The 18934-nt window shown below is 39.9% G+C and overlaps 1 protein-coding gene across 4 annotated transcripts in view; it reads left to right on the plus strand.

The window, feature by feature from the left end:
• The window catches only part of GRM8 (glutamate metabotropic receptor 8), an 846721-nt gene that overhangs the window by 349871 nt on the left and 477916 nt on the right, over positions 1-18934 (plus strand). For all 4 annotated transcript variants that reach the window (XM_070466210.1, XM_070466220.1, XM_070466215.1 and 1 more), the window contains exons 4-6: positions 5422-5557; positions 6027-6181; positions 7767-7904. In XM_070466210.1, the coding sequence (XP_070322311.1) occupies positions 5422-5557; positions 6027-6181; positions 7767-7904 (429 nt within the window). The remainder of the gene's footprint in view (positions 1-5421; positions 5558-6026; positions 6182-7766; positions 7905-18934) is intronic.

Raw genomic sequence — 18934 nt, forward strand, 5'->3', positions numbered from 1 at the left:
ATTGATAATGAATATTATAGGAAAACACATCTTTGATAAAGCCTGAATGTTTGACTAAATTTTACTGTATTTTAACCAAACATCAACAGTATACAATGACCTCTTCTTATGTAGTTTTAAATGGTCATGATTATTTGGGATGGTGATTTATTGTCATTTGTTACTGCAGTTGATTTGACCTTATGCAATATTTTCTTGGCAGTAGATCATTTTACATTCTTATCTGGCTTTTCTGATGTGTACATCTTGTCATTCAGTTATAAGATTGTTGCAGGCAGAATGGAGACAGAAAGTCCTTAGCTCTGGAAACATAATAGACCATGGGTACTTATGAATGGACTATGTAGCTTTTTGACTGATGTGAAGATAGAAGTTGCCAGTGAGTTTCAAGGCTAAGAAAAAGAATATTAATTTTCTAACACCAATTATTTGAGAGTAACACATTCCACAATAAAATGTCCATAAAACACCAAACAGCATAATGCCTTTGGGGTGCACGTTCTTCATAAGGATTTGCTCAACTGAAATAAATTACATGTGCAGTTCCTCTTTCAAGAAAGATACAAATTGACCAGGCTTACAAATAAAAGGTGAGGTGAAGGAATAAAAAAAACATAGACTAATGTAAAATTCCAACTTGACTAATTTTGAATGAACAGAAATGTTCAATGGATCTGTAGTAAATGACTAAATCAATGAATTCAGACTAAATCATAAGTCTGGAATGCCTGTTTGCCTCATCTGAAAAAATCATAATAAAAATTTTCTGGCCTTCATTTCTTCTGATTATGGACTCAGAGTTAATCTCAGAATGATACTTAGGATATGGCATGTCTTTAATGGGATCCTTAAGTAATTAGAACAATTTTCTTAAAAGTGCAGTCATGTTTTGAAACAGCTATTGTTCCCCCGAGAATGTTACAGTTTGGATCTTACATTTCTATGGTTACCTCATGTTTCCACTCAGCACAGTTCTTTATTTGATTTTTACACACATCATGCAGTTTTCAAGTAGTCCCTAGACTTTGTCCCAAAAGTTTTCTCCTCAAAACATTCCTTCCCAGTCTCATTCACTAGCTCCCTTCCTGCTGGTGGGTTTTCAGAACTCTGTCATTCACCTTTTCCTGTTATTGGTTTAAATATTCTCTTTGAGTGATTACTTCATTCCCAACACTTCAATTACCACTGTACCTGCATCTAACAACATTGTGGTTACAGCTCCCTTCTCTCTCCTTAGCTCCAGACTCATTGTTCCATGGGCACTTTGAAAACCACTGGTTCTGAATCAAACTCATCAAGTCTGCCCCTCTTGTTTAATGATGTCATCACAGAAAAGTGAAAAAGTGAAAGTGAAGTCCTCAGTTGTGTCCGACTCTGCAACACCATGGACTGTAGCCCACCAGGCTCCTCCATCCATGGAATTTTCCAGGCAAGAGTACTGGAGTGGGTTACCATTTCCTTCTTCAGGGGATCTTCCTGACCCAGGGATCAAACCTGGGTCTCCCGCATTGCAAGCAGACGCTCTACCACCTGAGCCACAAGGGAAGCCCCAGAGAAACCGATCACAAGGGCCAAAACGTTAGAGTCGTGCTTAATGGTTTCCTACCATTGCGTTACCTCGATCAAATTAATACAACCCAAATATTCGGTTGGCCAAAAAAATTAGTTTGGGATTTTCTGTAAGATGTTATGGGGAAACCCAAATGAACTTTTTGGCCAACCCAGTATATACAATTTTTATTTGCCAGTCTTGTTTCAGTAAAGGTGGGGAAAATATTACAAAACCCCACTAATTCTAATTCCAATTTTCACTATCCTCTTGCCTCTGGTGACTCAGATGGTAAAGAGTCTGCCTGCAATGCAGGAGACCCAGGTTTGATCCCTGGGTTGGAAAGATCCTCTGGAGAAGGTAATGGCAACCCACTCCATTATTCTTGCCTGGAGAGTTCCATGGAAGGAGGAGCTTGGCAAGCTACAGTCCTTGGGGTTGCAAAGTCGGACACCACTGAGCACTCATACACCTGCCCTTCCTCAGGACTGATAGTATCACCCTAGTCAGCATTCCCTGTTGACTGTCCTAGTAACTTCCTAACTGGGATCATGGCCTCCTGTTCTTTCCATTCCAGGTTGCCCTCTTATATCACTTAGTGGTCCTCATTCATTTTTCTTCCATGAAATGCCATGGTCATAGAAAAGACATACTCCTGTGGGCTACTGAAGATTAGGCACCTTCATTACTCATAATCTTGCACAGGTCTTGAATGACATGCATGACCTGGATCCCATCTACCTCTCATCTTTGTCTCATACTTCTCTCCCCTTCATTCATTAACTCCACTGGTTCTTTCCTGCCTTTTTCCACTCGATTCTCTCCCCTCCTCTCTTCTTTCTAAACTTAATGGAGAGATAACAACTTTAGGGACACTTTTCCTCAATATAAATTAAATGTCCTTGCTCTTCCTCGTAGGGCATACCATAACTTATATACTTATTAGGTGGTTTGTTTTATTAGGTGGTTTGTTTTGCATTAAGCCCATTTTACCCATAACATTTCTAAACTCTGGTAAGAGTTTTCTTCACCATTATAATATGGTTTTATTCACCAGTAAAATATGTCCATTTTATTCACCATTATAAATCCATATCTCCTGCATGGTGTCTGGCAGATAGTGAAAGTGTTAGTCCCTCAGTCATGTCCAGCTCTTTGTGACCCCATGGACTATATAGCCCATCAGGCTCCTCTATCCATGGAATCCTCCAGGCAAGCATACTGAAGTGGGTGGCCATTCCCTTCTCCACGTGATCTTCCCAGCCCAGGGATCAAACCCAGGTCTCCCGCATTGCAGGCAGGTTCTTTACCGTCTGAGCCACCAGGGAAGCCCCATAAATATTTACTGAAGGAATGAATCAATCATCACAACTATTTTGGGCATATCAGTAGGCTAACTACTTACAGGCTCAGTCTGTGGCTTATAGGCAATTCTCACCACTGAAGGGCAGTGTAGGGTTAGTGAGGGTGTTGCTGTTGCGAGGATAATTTAGCAGTGTTCTAACTTAGACGAAGAATAACCTTCAGTACTGTGGCACTGTTAATCATACAACATTGTCACGTATATTAAATTGGATCACAACACACTGGACACCCATTGTGTGGCTCCCACATGGTTTTTCTTTGTTTGGCTACCTGAAGTTTCTTCCTAAAACACATAGCTCATCATGTAATTCTCTTGCTTATGAACTTTCTGTGGGTTCCTATCCTTTTCAATATAAAACCCAAATTATTTGGGCTGTTTAACAAAGTCACTGTCAAGCTGGACCTGTCCATTCTTTCCAACCTCAACCCCAGCCAGTCATGATCCAGCAAGGTTCTTTCATACCTTGGCTTCTACCAGAAATGTCCCAGTTTTGCACCTGTGCTTATGTATATCTGCCATTTAAAATCTAGCTCTCTTAAGCACTTGAGTTACTCCCGCCTCTGTGTTCCCAAAGTGTGGTATAGTGTCTTCATCCTAAAATCATTACATGCTCCATGATAATTTATTGGAATGCCCCTTTCCCAGACTAGCTGGCAACTGCTGGGTTAGACTGGGCATTCCCAGTGTCCAGCCTGATGCATGGCATAGAATGGCACCCAGTAATGTTTGGGTAACTGAATGCATTGTCAATTGTGTGGAAGTAAAAATACCTTGGTTGTTGAAGCCATGCTGTAAATAAATGGTGATTTTCTTCTCCAGTGACTCAAAAAGTATGTTCAAACCATAATGCAATTGAAACATCTTGCTGATGTCATTTTTTTTCTCTTTATATTAGATTGTTACCTTGACACCACTTCACTGGAAGAAAACGCCATCTTTTCCTCCTATCCCAGCCCATCAGCAAAGGGCAGAGATATTTCCTACATTTTTCTTTTTGGCCTCTCATTGCCTTAAGATGAGAAATCAAAGGAAGTGTGCTTCCTCTTTTGTTGTGTGAGTTGGATGGTTCACTTCAGTTACTCAGTCGTGTCCAACTCTTTGAGGCCCCATGGACTGTAGCATGCCAGGCTTCCTTGTCCTTCACCAACTCCTGGAGCTTGCTCAGACTCATGTCCATGAAGTCAGTGATGTCATCCAATCATCTCATCCTCTGTCGTCCCCTTCTCCTCCTGCATTCAATGTTTCCCAGCATCAGCGTCTTTTCAAATGTTTAATTCTTCATATCAGGTGGCCAAAGTATTGGAGCTTCAGCTTCAGCATCAGTCCTTCCAATGAATATTCAGAACTGATTTCCTTTAGGATTGACTGATGGATCTCCTTGCAGTCCAAGGGACTCTCAAGAGTCTTCTTCAACACCACAGTTCAAAAGCATCAGTTCTTCGGCACTCAGCTTTCATTATAGTCCAGCCCTCACATTCATACATGACAAGTGGAAAAACCATAGCTTTGACTAGATGGACCTTTGTTGACAAAGTAAAGTCTCTGCTTTTCAATACGCTGTCCAGGTTGGTCATAGCTTTTCTTCCAAGGAGCAAGCATCTTTTAATTTCATGGCTGCAGTCACCATCTGCAGTGATTTTGGAACCCCCCAAAATAAAGTCTCTCACTGTTTCCATTGTTTCCCCATCTATTTGCCATGAGTTGGATGGAATTTCTGCCATTTTGGTATTCATGGTGGAGACATATGTCAACTGAGTGCTTGTGTCTTTGAAACTTGACTTAGGTCTCAAATAATCTTGAAGCCCACTTGTCTCATAACATATTATGTTTTTGCATAAGTATCTTGCTGTAATACTATGAGCTAAAAAAAGGAAATTAACTTTAAAGGAGGTCTACTGATTAATGTGAGTTCGATCCTACTCCTCTGGAGTAGGAAATGGCAACCCATTCCAATATTCTTGCTTGGAAAATTCCATGGACAGTGGAGCCTGGTGTGTCCATGGGGTCGCAAAATAAGTTAGCAAAAGGACCTTCCTATATCTATCACAGGAAGTCTCACCTATAAGACGTATTCATACCTGTTTTTTTTTTTTTAAATCAAAGCACTTGTCCTTGGACTTCTGTTAAATGAATTAAAACAGCCTTTCTTGCCACTCTTTCTCTCCTGTCCTACATTTTGTGCACTTTGATTTTTTTTTTAAAGGACATTCACAAAAATAATGTTTAAACTTGGAAACAAAAACCTGATGTGTGATTAAGTCATTGATGTCATTCATTTGATATCTATGTGTATATATATATATATATATATATATATATATATATACACATTAGGATGCAAAACATCCTGATTGCTTTTAAATAGGTGAGAATGACAGATATTTTGAGAAACAATATCCATTCCTGAGTCATGTGTTTCTATAAAGTAGCTAACCTCATTAAGTGTGTTAAGTAAATGTCTGTTCTGAATCACTTTCTCTCTCTCTCTCTCTCTCTTTTTAAATAGGTGGTGTTTGCATTGCTCAATCACAGAAAATTCCGCGTGAACCAAGACCTGGAGAATTTGAAAAAATCATCAAGCGCCTGCTAGAAACACCTAATGCTCGGGCAGTCATTATGTTTGCTAATGAAGATGACATCAGGTACTGATTGATTTTCTTCCTCGTTTAGGATCATATTTGCACCCCACATCCTTTTCCTAATATGTTTTATGTTCAATGTAGAATCTTATAAAATTTCACAGGAATTGCAGCATTTTTATGCAAGTACAGACTGCCTTCTGCTACATAGAAACAACAACCTTCTGGTTTCTCTATCTGAAATGTTTATTGAGTAAAATCCGGGGACTGAAAAGAAATGAGGCAAGCAACAATGATAGACAGAATAATGTGAATGAGGTTAGGAATAAGGCTAATTATCAGGCACTGGACTTAAAATCTCCAATTTATTTCTTTTCGGAGATGTTAAAAATCAGGTAGTTAGAATGATTGACTTGTTGTTTAATAGTGACCTACTGAGTGTTGATGACTTGATATAGCAGGTCCTGTAACATTCATATGTATAGAGTTTCTTGGTAAATGTGGTGTGTTTTATTTGTTCTTATTCTCATAGGAGGATATTGGAAGCAGCAAAAAAATTAAACCAAAGTGGGCATTTTCTCTGGATTGGCTCTGATAGTTGGGGATCCAAAATAGCACCCGTTTATCAGCAGGAGGAGATTGCAGAAGGGGCTGTGACAATTTTACCCAAAAGAGCATCAATTGATGGTAAGGATGCACCATACAGAATTTGTTTCATTCCAGCTGAATCTAAACTCAAAAGCAAAAGCAAAATCAGAGTATCAGCATATGATGAAATGCATCCATTATTTTATGACTCTGGATAAAATTTGTAGCACTGATGGCAGAATTACCAAGACAGTAACTGTTTAACTTAGCACATTGTATATTTTTTTAATTAGAAAAGATATCCACAAGACATTTTTTTAAGGAGCACTCTTGTTGGCCTTAGATATCTCCATGATATTAGCAGTTACCCTCTAAGTTTGCATATATCCGTGGACATACAGAACAGTTATAGCATGGTTGGAAGGATAGTGTTTGCTTTATAGCAAATTAAGGCATGATGCTGGTTTGACTCTATGGATAAATGCATCGCAACAGAAGATGTGGCAAACCCCTGAAAAGCAGTCTGTCTCCCAGATATCTTTTCCAGTGATCTTGACAGTGACAAAAATTCCTACCTTTACCATTATCTGTTGGAACAAGGTGTTATTTCCAGTAATAATCTCATGTTTATCGATCAAAGCTCAGTTGGAAATTGAAAGAAATATTAAAATCAGAGAAGTAGTCAGTTGACAAATGTTTGGTATATTGGAGGTTTTGTTTTGGTTTTTATGTATGCTGTTCAAGAGATCCTTTCATCAATGGTGTAAGAGTATATGTATTAAAGTGAGAATAATGACAAAGTAAGGGCTTCTCTGGTAGCTTGGGGGTAAAAAATCTGCCTGCTAATACAGGAGATGCAAGTTTGATCCCTGGGTCTGGAAGATCCCCTGAAGAAGGAGATGACAACCCATTCCAGTATTCTTCCTTCAATGAGGTGGTTACCTGACCAGACTGATACTTTAGCTTATTACCTAGGACTCTAGAAGATCGGGTTCTTCCCAAGTGGCTCATTGGTAAAGAATCCGTCTGCCAAGCAGGAGATGTGGGTTAAATCCTTGGGTTGGGAAGATCCCCTGGAGAAGGAAATGGTAACCCATTTAAGTATTCTTGCCTGGGAAGTCCCACTGCCAGAGGAGCCTGGCAGGCTATCGTCCATGTGGTTTCAAAGAGTTGGACATGACTTAGCAACTAAAAAACCAGAAGGTTACATTAGTAGTGATTGGTTTATTGAGTTAGCTGAAAATGGAACATCCAGATCAGATAGATCTTCAGGTGTGTAGAAGCACAGAAACCCAGAACATAGACCCCCTACTAGGGGAAAGAGAGGAGAAAAAATCTGAGTTGCTTCTAAATATTCAGCATGAAGTCACTAGTTGCTGCCACTGGGAGACATAGAGGAGAGGAAGAAGTGGTGTGGATGACACCCAACCTTCTGTGCACATCCCTGAAAAGCCAGGTGCCTGAATGGTAAATGGTGGGAGTAGAGATATTGTCCTTTGTTCTCCACTGATTCTTGCCACAGGGATAGCCTTATTTCTGGGTTAGTGGTCCTCCCCCATTTGTTGTTTTTTTTTTTTTTTCCATGCAATGATCACAACATAATATACTATCTATTCAAATTTCTGGTAGTACATGGTTTTGATTTTGAAAAAAAATATTTTCATACCTTTCTTCTTTAAAATAGGGTTTGATCGATACTTTAGAAGCCGAACTCTTGCCAATAATCGAAGAAATGTATGGTTTGCAGAATTCTGGGAGGAAAATTTTGGATGCAAGTTAGGATCACATGGAAAAAGAAACAGTCATATAAAGAAATGTACAGGTAACCATTTAAATGTTTTCCCTGAAGCATTTGTGTTTGTCATTACCTGAGAAATGAAGCTCTTCTATGTGGATAGTAATGACAACTTCTACCTCCTCGCATCTCTTGTTACAGTTTCTCAGCAGGGCTGAGCTTCCATTGATCATTCAACAAACTTGAACTTGCTCATTGGTTCTTGCAATCAATGAACAAGTATTTATTGAACATGTGCCATGTGTCCAGTGCTGGAGTATTTCAGTTCTGTTTAAAAAAAATTTATGAGTATCTACTTTAGACAAAGTATTTTATTAGGTTTGGTGGGATATTGACAAATAAACAAGACATGATTTTGTTCACCAGGAGTTCAAAATATAGTGAGGATGACAGATCATAACAAATTGTGCTGACAGTGCTTTTTAACTGTTTCAATCCATGTCCCCCATATCCTGCATAGCTCTAGCAGCTATGGTTTTTTTATTCTCTACTTTCTATATTTTGTACATAAAAATAACAGTGATATTAAATGTACATTTTTTGAATGTTAGAATTTAACTTTTTATTTGACGATAACATGACTGTGTATGTAGAAACATCTATGGAATTTTAAAAGTTACTTAGAACTAAGAAGTACATTTAGTAGGATCAATACAAGATAGAAGGTCTGTATAAACATACCTTTTAAATCCACTTATATATATTAATGGATGTATTTATACCCCCATTTATATATATTAGAAACTAACACATGGAAAATGAAATACATACAGCATAACTAAAAAAAACATAAAAGGGATGATTTTAATAAAGATACATCTCTTCTATACTGAGATCTACACTTTTGAGCATCTTATAACCAGACACTCCTCTCTTGCTTTCCCCTTGGCCCACACATTTTGATATGACCTCCTTTCCCTCTATTTAGTTCCTTTGGAAATAGGTTTTCAAATAAAGATATAATCTGAGAAGTGCTAGAGCAGCCCTATAAATGGAGCAAGGATAGGGATGTGGAGAGGGGTGCCCCAGTGGAGGGAACTGACTTCCAGGAGCTGGAGTAAGTGAAGTGAGACAAAGTTCGTGCTCGTGGGCCTTACATTTGAGTTGGAAGAGTCACTAAATAAGTAAATGTGCAAAGAAGCAGACTTCCAGATGCTGAGATGTGCCTTGAAGAAATGCAACAGAGTAAATGTAAAAAGAGTGACCAGGTGGTCTCAGGAAGGAGGAGGGAGGGCAGCAATTACTATCCTTTGGTTAAGATGCTTTGCCAAGGAGCTAACATGTGAGACCAGACATAAATGGCAAGGGGCTTCTCTGATGGCTCAGACGGTGAAGAATCTGCCTGCAATGCAGGAGACCTGGGTTCGATCCCTGGGTTGGGAAGACCCCTGGAGGAGGACAAGGCAACCCACTCCAGTATTCTTGCCTGGAGATCCCCATGGACAGAGGAGACTGGCAGACTACAGTCCATGGGGTCACAAAGAGTTGGACGCGACTGAGTGCCTAAGCACATGAATGGCAAGAGTCCTCAGCCATGTGAAGATATGAGAGCAGCCCATTCCAGGATCTAGCACAAGCCTCTTGGGCTTAAGGTAAAGAAAACAAAAAAATAAAATGTCAGGGAGGCTAGAGTAATTGAGACAGAATGGGAGTGAGAGCAGAAAAGGATCAGGGCAGGCCAGCTCATACTGGGTTCTGGGGTTCTTCCTAGAAGCTCCAGAACTGGGGATTTGGGGCTTTATCCTACCTGTAGGGTAGAAGTAAATAAGGCTTTTCATGTAGGACACTGTTCAGATACTTCTTTCAGAAAGATTCCTCTGACAGAAGTGTAAGGAGGGTTGGCAATCAGGGGAGAAAAGAGAAAGGTAAGTCAGTGTCCATCCCGTAGCCCCAGGGGTGGCCAGTCTCAGCCTCAATGAGATGTGCTAGTTAGGGATGGAACACAGAGTATAGAGATCCTAGTAGGTAGTATTTACAGGACATGGTGAGTGCTGAATGCCCTGGGGGGGTGGTGGTGAGTGATGGAGGTTCTGAATTATAAATCTCTGCCAGCTAGGTCTAGGAAAATTACTTAACTGAAAAGACAGCAAGAATGGTAATGGACTATTGGAAGGACTAACTGGAATTGGGTTCTGAACTCACCCCATGGAACTGCCCTGCAGGTGGCAACTAAGGTTTGGGGCCCTGCCTAGAGTAAGACACTAGAAATACAGATTAGGTAGTAGTAGATGGAGGAGATCTGGAAGTTCAAAGACCAGGGCAGAGATGCAGTTACCAGGGAAAGCTGAGCAGAGGTGAGGAATAACCACCTAACCCTCTAGGGGAGGAACCAGAAGAAGAAATTAAGCATTGTGTGTTGGGGAAGGAGGTGAACTGGGAGTCAGGAGAGGAGATAGGGTGCATGCATGTTCAGTGCGACAGAGAGGCATGGTTTAAGGACAGAAGTTTGATGGAGACTCAGATGGTGAGGATGGTGAGGGCTGGAGATAGAAATGGAAGAGAAGTAGAGGGAGGAATGTTTTTTTAAAAAGAAGTTTAGAAGAAAAATAAAGTAGCGATGATGGGAGAACTTGAGAAAGAAGCAGAGTTACAGAAATTTCTTTTGGGGAAGGCATCTAATTTAAGCATATTTCAGATAAACATGGTGGTGGGAAGGAATATCAAGTAGTTAAGACTTCCCTTTCCAACGCAGGGGATGTAGGTTTAATCCCTGGTCAGGGAGTTAGGATCCCACATCCCCCTGAGGCCAAAAAACCAAAAACATAAAACAGAAGTAATATTGTAACAAAGGCTTCCCAAGAGACTCTGGTATTGAGTTTACCTGCCGGAGGTGGGGAGGGGGTAGGGGTGTGGTGGTATACAAATTCGATCCCTGGGTCAGGAAGATCCCCTGAAGAAGGAAATGGCAACCCACTCCAGTATGCTTGCCTGGAGAATCCCATGGACATTGGAGCCTGGCAAGCTACAGTCCATAGGGTCACAAAAGAGTCGGGCATGATTTAATGACTATATAACAATTGTAAGAAATTCAATGAAAATGGTCCACATTAAAAAAAAAGTCTTTGAAAAATAAAGAAGGACTATCAAGAGAAAGATGTTAAACGTGGAGTAGGATCTTGACAGAAACTTGAAGGAGAGGCATAAGAGGGATGTGTTACCTTTAAATCATGTGATTTAGTTGGCAAAGAGCACTATACCCAAACATATACATAAATAGAGGGCAACCAAGTATCTTATGATTAAGTGTTAAATTTGGACATAGATATTGTAGAAGTTCAAAAAATGTATGATTATAAGTTTAAGTTGTAAAACTCAAAGCTTCAGGGAGGAGGTGATTGAGAACAAGATAAGATTTGAGAAAGCTTCCCAAATGAGGGAAAAGATGGGTCAGCAGAGAGTGGCATGGAGAAGTGTGAAGAACAGAGGAGAGGTTCATCTCATGAAGAGTTTGCATGTCAGTGAATAATGGGATATAAAGAGCAGTCAGTTAATAGAAGGGTTTGAAAGAAGTTATATACAGAGGGCCTTATGGGTTTTTCATTCATGTATATTATACACTGAATGTCATTTGATCATCCGCATGTTTATATCCTATTGTTTAGAGCATGTTAATGAAAATTAACCAGCTAGTGAAATGAATGAACTCATGGTAGTGTATGTATGTCAATCCTGCTCTCTCAGTTTGTCCCACCCTCCCCTTCCCCACCTTGTCCACATGTCCATTCTCTACATCTGCCTCTCTGTTCCTGTCTGGTAAATAGGTTCATCTGTACCATTGTTCTAGATTCCATATATATAAGCATAGAGCTTTTTAATGGATTGTTTTCAGAATGATCAATTTCTCTAAATCATTTTTCCAAAAAAAAAAAATGTTGATGTCTTTAGATATCCTTTAGGCATCTGTCGATGGTGTAGAAGAAATACTTATTTCAGGCAGAAACACTGAACTGAGGTGTTGTAGAATCCAGACTTGGTGGCATGTCTGCTTCATATTCCTTTGATTTATTTGGGTGTTGCTAAAATTGTAACAATCTGTCCAATTAGAACAATTTCTAGTGCAATGAAAATGGTGTTTACTCCAAGTGCTAGGGCAAATGTACCCTTAGGGAACGGGGTCAGTAAACAGATTTTCATGCAAATTCCATTGTTGGTGATACTGAAATAACTTGTCTCTGGGTGGAAAATAAATAAAGAATGCAATGTTCTTTTACTTTTTTGGTAAACAGTAACACGTGAATGTTTCCAGATGGTGAGAGAAGATATTTGTACCCCCAGTTGCCACCAACACCCAGTTTTTGTGTGTTTTGGGGAAGTAAAGAAGAGGATCAGCACATTAGTGGACAAAGAAGAAATGTACTTAATGTACTTAAGAGGAAAAATCTATAGGATAGTCATGGCTAGAAGTGTCTAGGATTTGAACATGCTTAGTTGCTCAGTCATGTCTGACTCTCTGTGATGCCATGGTCTGTAGCCTGCCAGGCTTCTCTGTCCATGGGATTTCCCAGGCAAGAATACTTGAGTGGGTTGCCATTTCCTACTCCAGGGGATCTTTTGGACCCTGGGATCAAACAGCATTTCCTTCTTAGCTGGTGGATTCTTTACCACTGAGCCAACGGGGAAGCCCCAGGATTTGAACATTATTTGTATTTCCAATTTGCCCAGTTCCACCTAATTCAGAAATGGGTATATACAGTTATACGTGTTTCAGAATCTGGTCTTAACAAAGTTTAGTAGTAAAAGTAGTGTTAGTCACTCAGTCGTGTCTGACTCTTTGTGACCCCATGGATTGTAGCCTGTCAGGTTCCTCTGTCCGTGGGATTCTCCAGGCAAGAATACTGGAGTAGGTTGCCATGCACTCCTCTAGGGGATCTTCCAACCCAGGGATCAAACCCAGGTCTCCCACATTGCAGGCTGAGTCTTACTGTCTGAGCTACAGGGAAGTCCTTACAAAGTTTATGTCTTAACTATTCACAGTGAGCCCAAAAGCTAGAGAATTCTGAAAGTGGGATATCCACAGGTCCTTTTTGTTGCACTTAGAGCATCTTTTGTGGGTTACGTCTTGAGTAAAAATTTACATTAGGTGAAGGTAATCTACAAACATAATTATTTGCTTCCAATTGGGGGCAATACTGGAATGTATTTACATGGATAAGAGAGTGCCTCCCAGCAGGCTAGAACTTCTGTCTTATCAATTTTCAGGCAATAGAATGTCTTCAAGCAGTGAGGAGCATCCTTTTCCTAAAATTAACATGGTACAGTTTTTCTAAGATGTTTTCCCCCCTAGAATCTCAGAAAAGCTTTCAAAAAGATGTGATATTACTGTTAACTTTGATATGCTGGCCGCATTCCAAAGTGAAGTAATTCCTACCATCCACTTAGCTATTTATGTACTTATTATTGCTCCTGAGAGCTGCTGAGTTCTGAAAGCTACTACTACTTAATCCTACTTAAAATCCCCTTTGTCTTTCTCAAGAAGAAAAAAGGACTTTTTATCAGTGTTGATGGGTGTTATTTTATAGACATTTCTCTGACCTCTCCCCCTTTCTTTCCCTCCTTCCCTGTCTTCTCAAAGACTTAATGCCTTTCTGCCCCTCCCCATCCAGACACCCACACCTCCCTTGAGGACTGGAGGTCGGTCTTCCTCACCTCTCCTTATTTCGTTGCATTTTTTTGCACACCTGTTTCCCCACTCAGGCCTCTGCCTGAACTCCCCCTCTGCTGCTCCCCCTCACCACCTCATTTTTTCTTTTTCCTGCTCTTTCTCTGATCAGTCCCTTGCCTGACCTTGTTTTGTCCAGCAGGACCCTCATTGATAGTGGAGAGTTTTTCTTTCGAGGCCTCACTTGACTTTTGGAATGGCCGTCATTCTGATTTCTTGTCTTTCTGGTGAGGCCAACTTCCCTGGTGGCTCAGATGGTCAAGTGTCTGCCTACAGTGCGGGAGACCTGGGTTCAATCCCCGGGTGGGGAAGATCTCCTGGAAAAGGAAATGGCAACCCACTCCAGTATTCTTGCCTGGAAAATCCCATGGACAGAAGAGCCTGGTTGGCTACAGTCCACAGGGTCGCAAAGAGTCAGACACGACTGAGCAACTTCACTTTCACTGGTGAGGCCTGATAGAGAATATGGTAGGGAAATTAGAGCAGTGAAGAGCAACTGCTCATCAAAGGCAGACTCTCTCAGATCACAGTGTCTTGGCTTTCATTTCTGCATCATGAATTGTAAATAGGTCTGCCCGTACCAAAAAAACATTCTCTGACCCACCCTCAAAATCCAGTCAGTTCCATGTACTCAGACACTCAGTTATGTCTGACTCTTTGCTACGCCCATGGACTGTATGTAGCCTGCCAGGCTCCTCTGTCCAGCATCTTAAACCTTTTGACTCATTCAGCCATTTGTTCATTCATTCATTCATTCTTCATTCACTTATTTATTTTGGATGGCCAGCCTTGTGCCAGAGATTGCTAGAGATACAGACAAAAAATAGATTACCCTTGCCTTCTAGTTGCTCACACAGACATAAACTCTGTCTTCATGAATTGAAGCGCTTTCATTGTCTGGTGGGTTTGAATTCTCAGCCAGGAGGTTGGAGCACTGCTGCTTAGCGTGTGTATGGCTGACACTCAGATGCTAAATGGTGGTGAGCATATGCTACTCGAAATGGCCTATTGATTCTTATTTATGATGATAGAAATGGTGGTAGTGGAAAAAGCAATGCACAAATATGTTTCTTCCTACAAACAAGAAATTCTGTCAGTGAACCAAATAGCAGGCTCAATAATTAGCTCCTGAAAGACTTGCCAGTTTACTTTCTGGGGCCAAGTAACAAGGTGGCTTTTCAGGTGTTACTGCCCCTTGAACTTTCCCTGTTTTGGGTCAAAGACGGAAGCTCCTCACCCTTTCACTCAGATTCAAGGAGACCATGTGCGTGAACTGGATAATTAGCAAGGGGGATGGATCACACAATTTGATTTGGTGATTCAGAATGAAAGGAAACTAAGATTAACTTTCCTGACATGAAAATGTGTTCTGTCACCCTCATTTGCTCCTTGCATAGGAAAAAAGTCTGTTGGGGACATTTGCACCATGAGGTGACCACTCGCTCATTTGCTCCTGTTCTTAGCAAATAAAATAGCAGAAATTCCAGAATGACTTATTTAGGCCACTTCTGAGATTTCATATGGAATTTCAGTAGATGCATTTGAGATGACAAATGGGCATTGATTTCAGATGTATTGGATTTCAGAATTTTAAAGCTGGGACAATTTTAAAGTTTAGGACATAAAATCAAGATCATTGTTTCATTTTGTTAATGAAGAAACTGGAAGCCAGAGAAGATTAGCAAATGGTTGACAAGTCACACAGTCCTAGAGCTGCAACTAGAATCCTTGTCTGTTTTATTTGAACTTCTACTTGAATTTTATATCCTTGATTTGTTTTATTATTTACTTATTTTATAGTTTTTAACCACATAGTTGAAAGGTGTTTCTTTTCCCTCTTTATGCTACTTTATGGATATAACTGTAATGTGTTATGAAATTTTAAAATCAACAGCTATAAAGTAAAACAAAAATAACACATTGGTTGTTATCCTATGGAAAAGAGTCCAATATTTTATTTTATTTTTTTTAGTTCTACCACTTTATTGCTACCAACCCATCTCCCTCTACCCTGGTGAACACATGCTCAGTCATGTAACCCCATGGACTGCAGCCCGCCAGGCTCCTTTGTCCATGGACTTTTCCAGGCAAGAATACTGGAGTGGGTTGCCATTTCCTTCTCCAAAGAGTCCAATATTTTAATACTCTTCATACTGACTTTCTGTGTATGTAATATTTGTAACAGGGTCTTGAAGAGAATAGAGCTCTTCATCCAGTTCCCTGGCCCCTGCCATTTATTTATTTTTCTTACACACACACACACACACACACACACATACATATATATGTATACACACACACACACACACACACATACACTCTCACATACATATTTTCTTCCTTTTGGCTGCATTGTGTGGCATGTGGGATCTTAGTTCCCCACCCGGGGATCTAACTTGTGCCCCCTGTGGGGGAAGCATGGAGTCTTAACCACTGGACTGCCAGAGAGGTCCCAACCCCCACTTATAAGGGTAGTTGTTTAGTCACTAAGTTGCGTCTGACTCTTTGGTGACCCCATGGACTGTAGCCCACCAGACTCCTCTGTCCATGGGATTTCCCAGGCATGAATACTGGAGTGGGTTGCCATTTCCTTCTCCGGGGGTTCTTCCTAACCTAGGGATCAAACCTACATTTCCTGAGTTGGCAGGTGGATTCTTTACCGTTGAGCCTAGACCCAGAACTATATTAAAAGAAATGGAGAAATTATCAACCATAAGCTTCTGTTAGTCTAAGTCCAGTGGCACTGAGTTGTAGAGATTCACTTTGCTAAGTACAGTTAGGTCATTCATTTATTCACTCCCTTATCAGAAAACCCCCTGCATATTTTAAAGCAGTGCAGGAAGCACTATAGTATATAATAGCACTTCTAGAAGTTTAGTGAGCATATAAATCACCTGAGTACCTGGTTAAAATGCAGCTTTGGATTTCAAAGGTCTTGGGTGAGGCAGTCTGAGGTTTTGACCAACCTCAGGTCATGGGATGTTCATGGGCCCTGGGCCACAGTTTGAGTAACAGGAGGGCATTAAGAGTTTGTTTATAGAGAAAACAAATGTACCTGATGTTTAATTAGCATAATATACTCAACTGTGCTAAAGACTACTGACAAACTCAAGATGTCTTAAATAAGATCATCACATAAGGCTTTAAATTTTCAAATACAAAAATTTATAATCACTAGTCTGTGTTAAGCATACTATTTTCAGTAAGTATTTAGATTAGGGAAGGAAAGAGATACAGTAGTGTGTATGTGTGTATCTGTCTCCTCATTAGGAAATTTGAAACTGGAAAGCTTAATTACTAAATTTAAAGAAATGTACACAGATGCACCTGTATCTCCACAGTCTGCAAAGTAGATAGCAAAGCTTGCCATATCAAGATACAAAAATATGCTGAACACTTAAAAACAACTGCACTTCAGTCATAAAAACATAAAGAATTTGGAAAGATCCTTAGAGATTATTTTGCTCAGTTCTTTCATTTCTCAGTAAAGGAAATAGAGACCCATCTTGCCTAAGTGAGTTGTCTAAAGCCCCATAGCTACCTGAAGGTGATGGTAAGACTGAAGTCTGGCTTGATGTTTGATTCTTTCCTCAATCCTTTCCTGTTCTGAAAGCCTTTCCCAGCGAAGGGTTGAGTCTCACTGATCCATTCTACTTTTTCCACTTTTTCCCCTGGCATAGAGGCTGGAATGTTTTCATACACATGTAACCTATTTAGGGTTACATATTCCCTCTATATGAAGCTCCCTAACTTCTAAGGGGGTCAGATTGTTGTTCTTGGTCTGAGAAACACCGATACTGCTAGAAGTATGGAAGCTTAAGGAAGTGCCCTTGAAGAGTAAACTTCAAGTGTACATAAATGCTTATATTTTTCAGACAGTAACTTGAAACAGAAGAACATCCATTGTATAGAGTCAAAATGAATTTAGGAGTCTAGAAATTTCTTCTTGCAAAACATACAATGGACTCTGGCAGTAGCTTGATTGATAGAGAGTCTCAGGTACCTCTGGAGAACATAATAAATATGATCTCTGGAATATTGTGCTGAAGGAGGCAGAAATGGTCAAGGGAATATAAGCAAGTACATGACAGTTAAGCAATTTTGAGAACCAATTATTTGGAAACCCATAATATGGCTTGAGCCAGTGAGGATGAAGGAGGGATATGTAAGTACAGAAACATTAGAAGACATTGTCTTTGCTTTAATGCTTATTAAACTTCAGTTGATGGAACCAATTCATTAAAACAAAGCAAAACAAAGAGAGAATATACAGATGACACAATACTAAGAAAATTTGATATTCTTCCTGTCCCTCAAAAGGCATACAGAACAGATAAATACAGGGACCAACTATTTATGTTACAAAAAAAGTAATTATTTTCTGAGAAGTTTACCTTGGGATTCCTTTAAATCCATGGGATTTGAGGGAATTCCATGGCTATCGCCATAGATGAAATAAGAGATTTATGCAAATTCTTAGGAGTGTGCAATGTATTCTCCTGAATGAACAATTGGGTAGATTGAGGCAGGAAACATCAAAGGAAGTGTGGGACTTCCCTGGTAGTACAGTGGATAAAGAATCCGCCTGCCAATGCAGGGGACATGGGTTTGGTTCCTCCGGGAAGATTCCACATGTGTGGAGCAACTAAGCCAGTGCGCCATAGCTGCTGAACCTGTGCTCTGGAGCCTTCAAACTGCAACTACTGAAGCCCATAAACCCACGTGCTTGGCAACAAGAGAAGTCACTGCTTGCTGCAACTAGAGGAAGCCCATATGCAGCAGCAAAGAGTCTGCACAACCAAAAATAAACAAATAATTACTTGATTTTTTTTTTAAAGGAAGTGTTATCAGAGTTTACTAAGGCTAAATGACAATATCTTCTGGAGTCTTATTGTTTGGTTACTTATAACTTTTGTTGAAACTCTATAACATGCTGAACTTCTCCAGAACTTTTTCTCAAGGAACTTATATTTTATTAAAAAGACAGTAGTTTGAAAAATGAAGAGATTAGTCTGGAAGCTTTTAGTAGGCAGGGTGGGTATCCTTGGGACTTAGCATTTGTTTAGCATTTGTTGTATGTTTGTTAAATTAGTCAATCGGTTAAAAATGATGGCCAATAACCCTCTTGTTCTTCATTGTAATCATGTAGATATGATGTTGGGGCCTAGCTTGGCATAAATTCGACAAATATTTTAATTATTGAAATGGCAACTTTTAATGAAAGGAAAAGCTTACTATAAATGGTTATATTAAAAGCATCTTTAAGAATAAAATTTACTTTTCTGGTAGTTTATCTGTCTTTAAATTCCTGACTGCACTACTAATACAGAGATGAGAATATAATTCTATAAACATAAATAGGCCTGTGTCTTCCAGTCAAATCTAACTGGAATATTTG

The sequence above is a fragment of the Odocoileus virginianus genome, chromosome 1 (genome assembly GCF_023699985.2).
Source record: "Odocoileus virginianus isolate 20LAN1187 ecotype Illinois chromosome 1, Ovbor_1.2, whole genome shotgun sequence".
NCBI classification, from domain to species: Eukaryota; Metazoa; Chordata; class Mammalia; order Artiodactyla; family Cervidae; genus Odocoileus; species Odocoileus virginianus.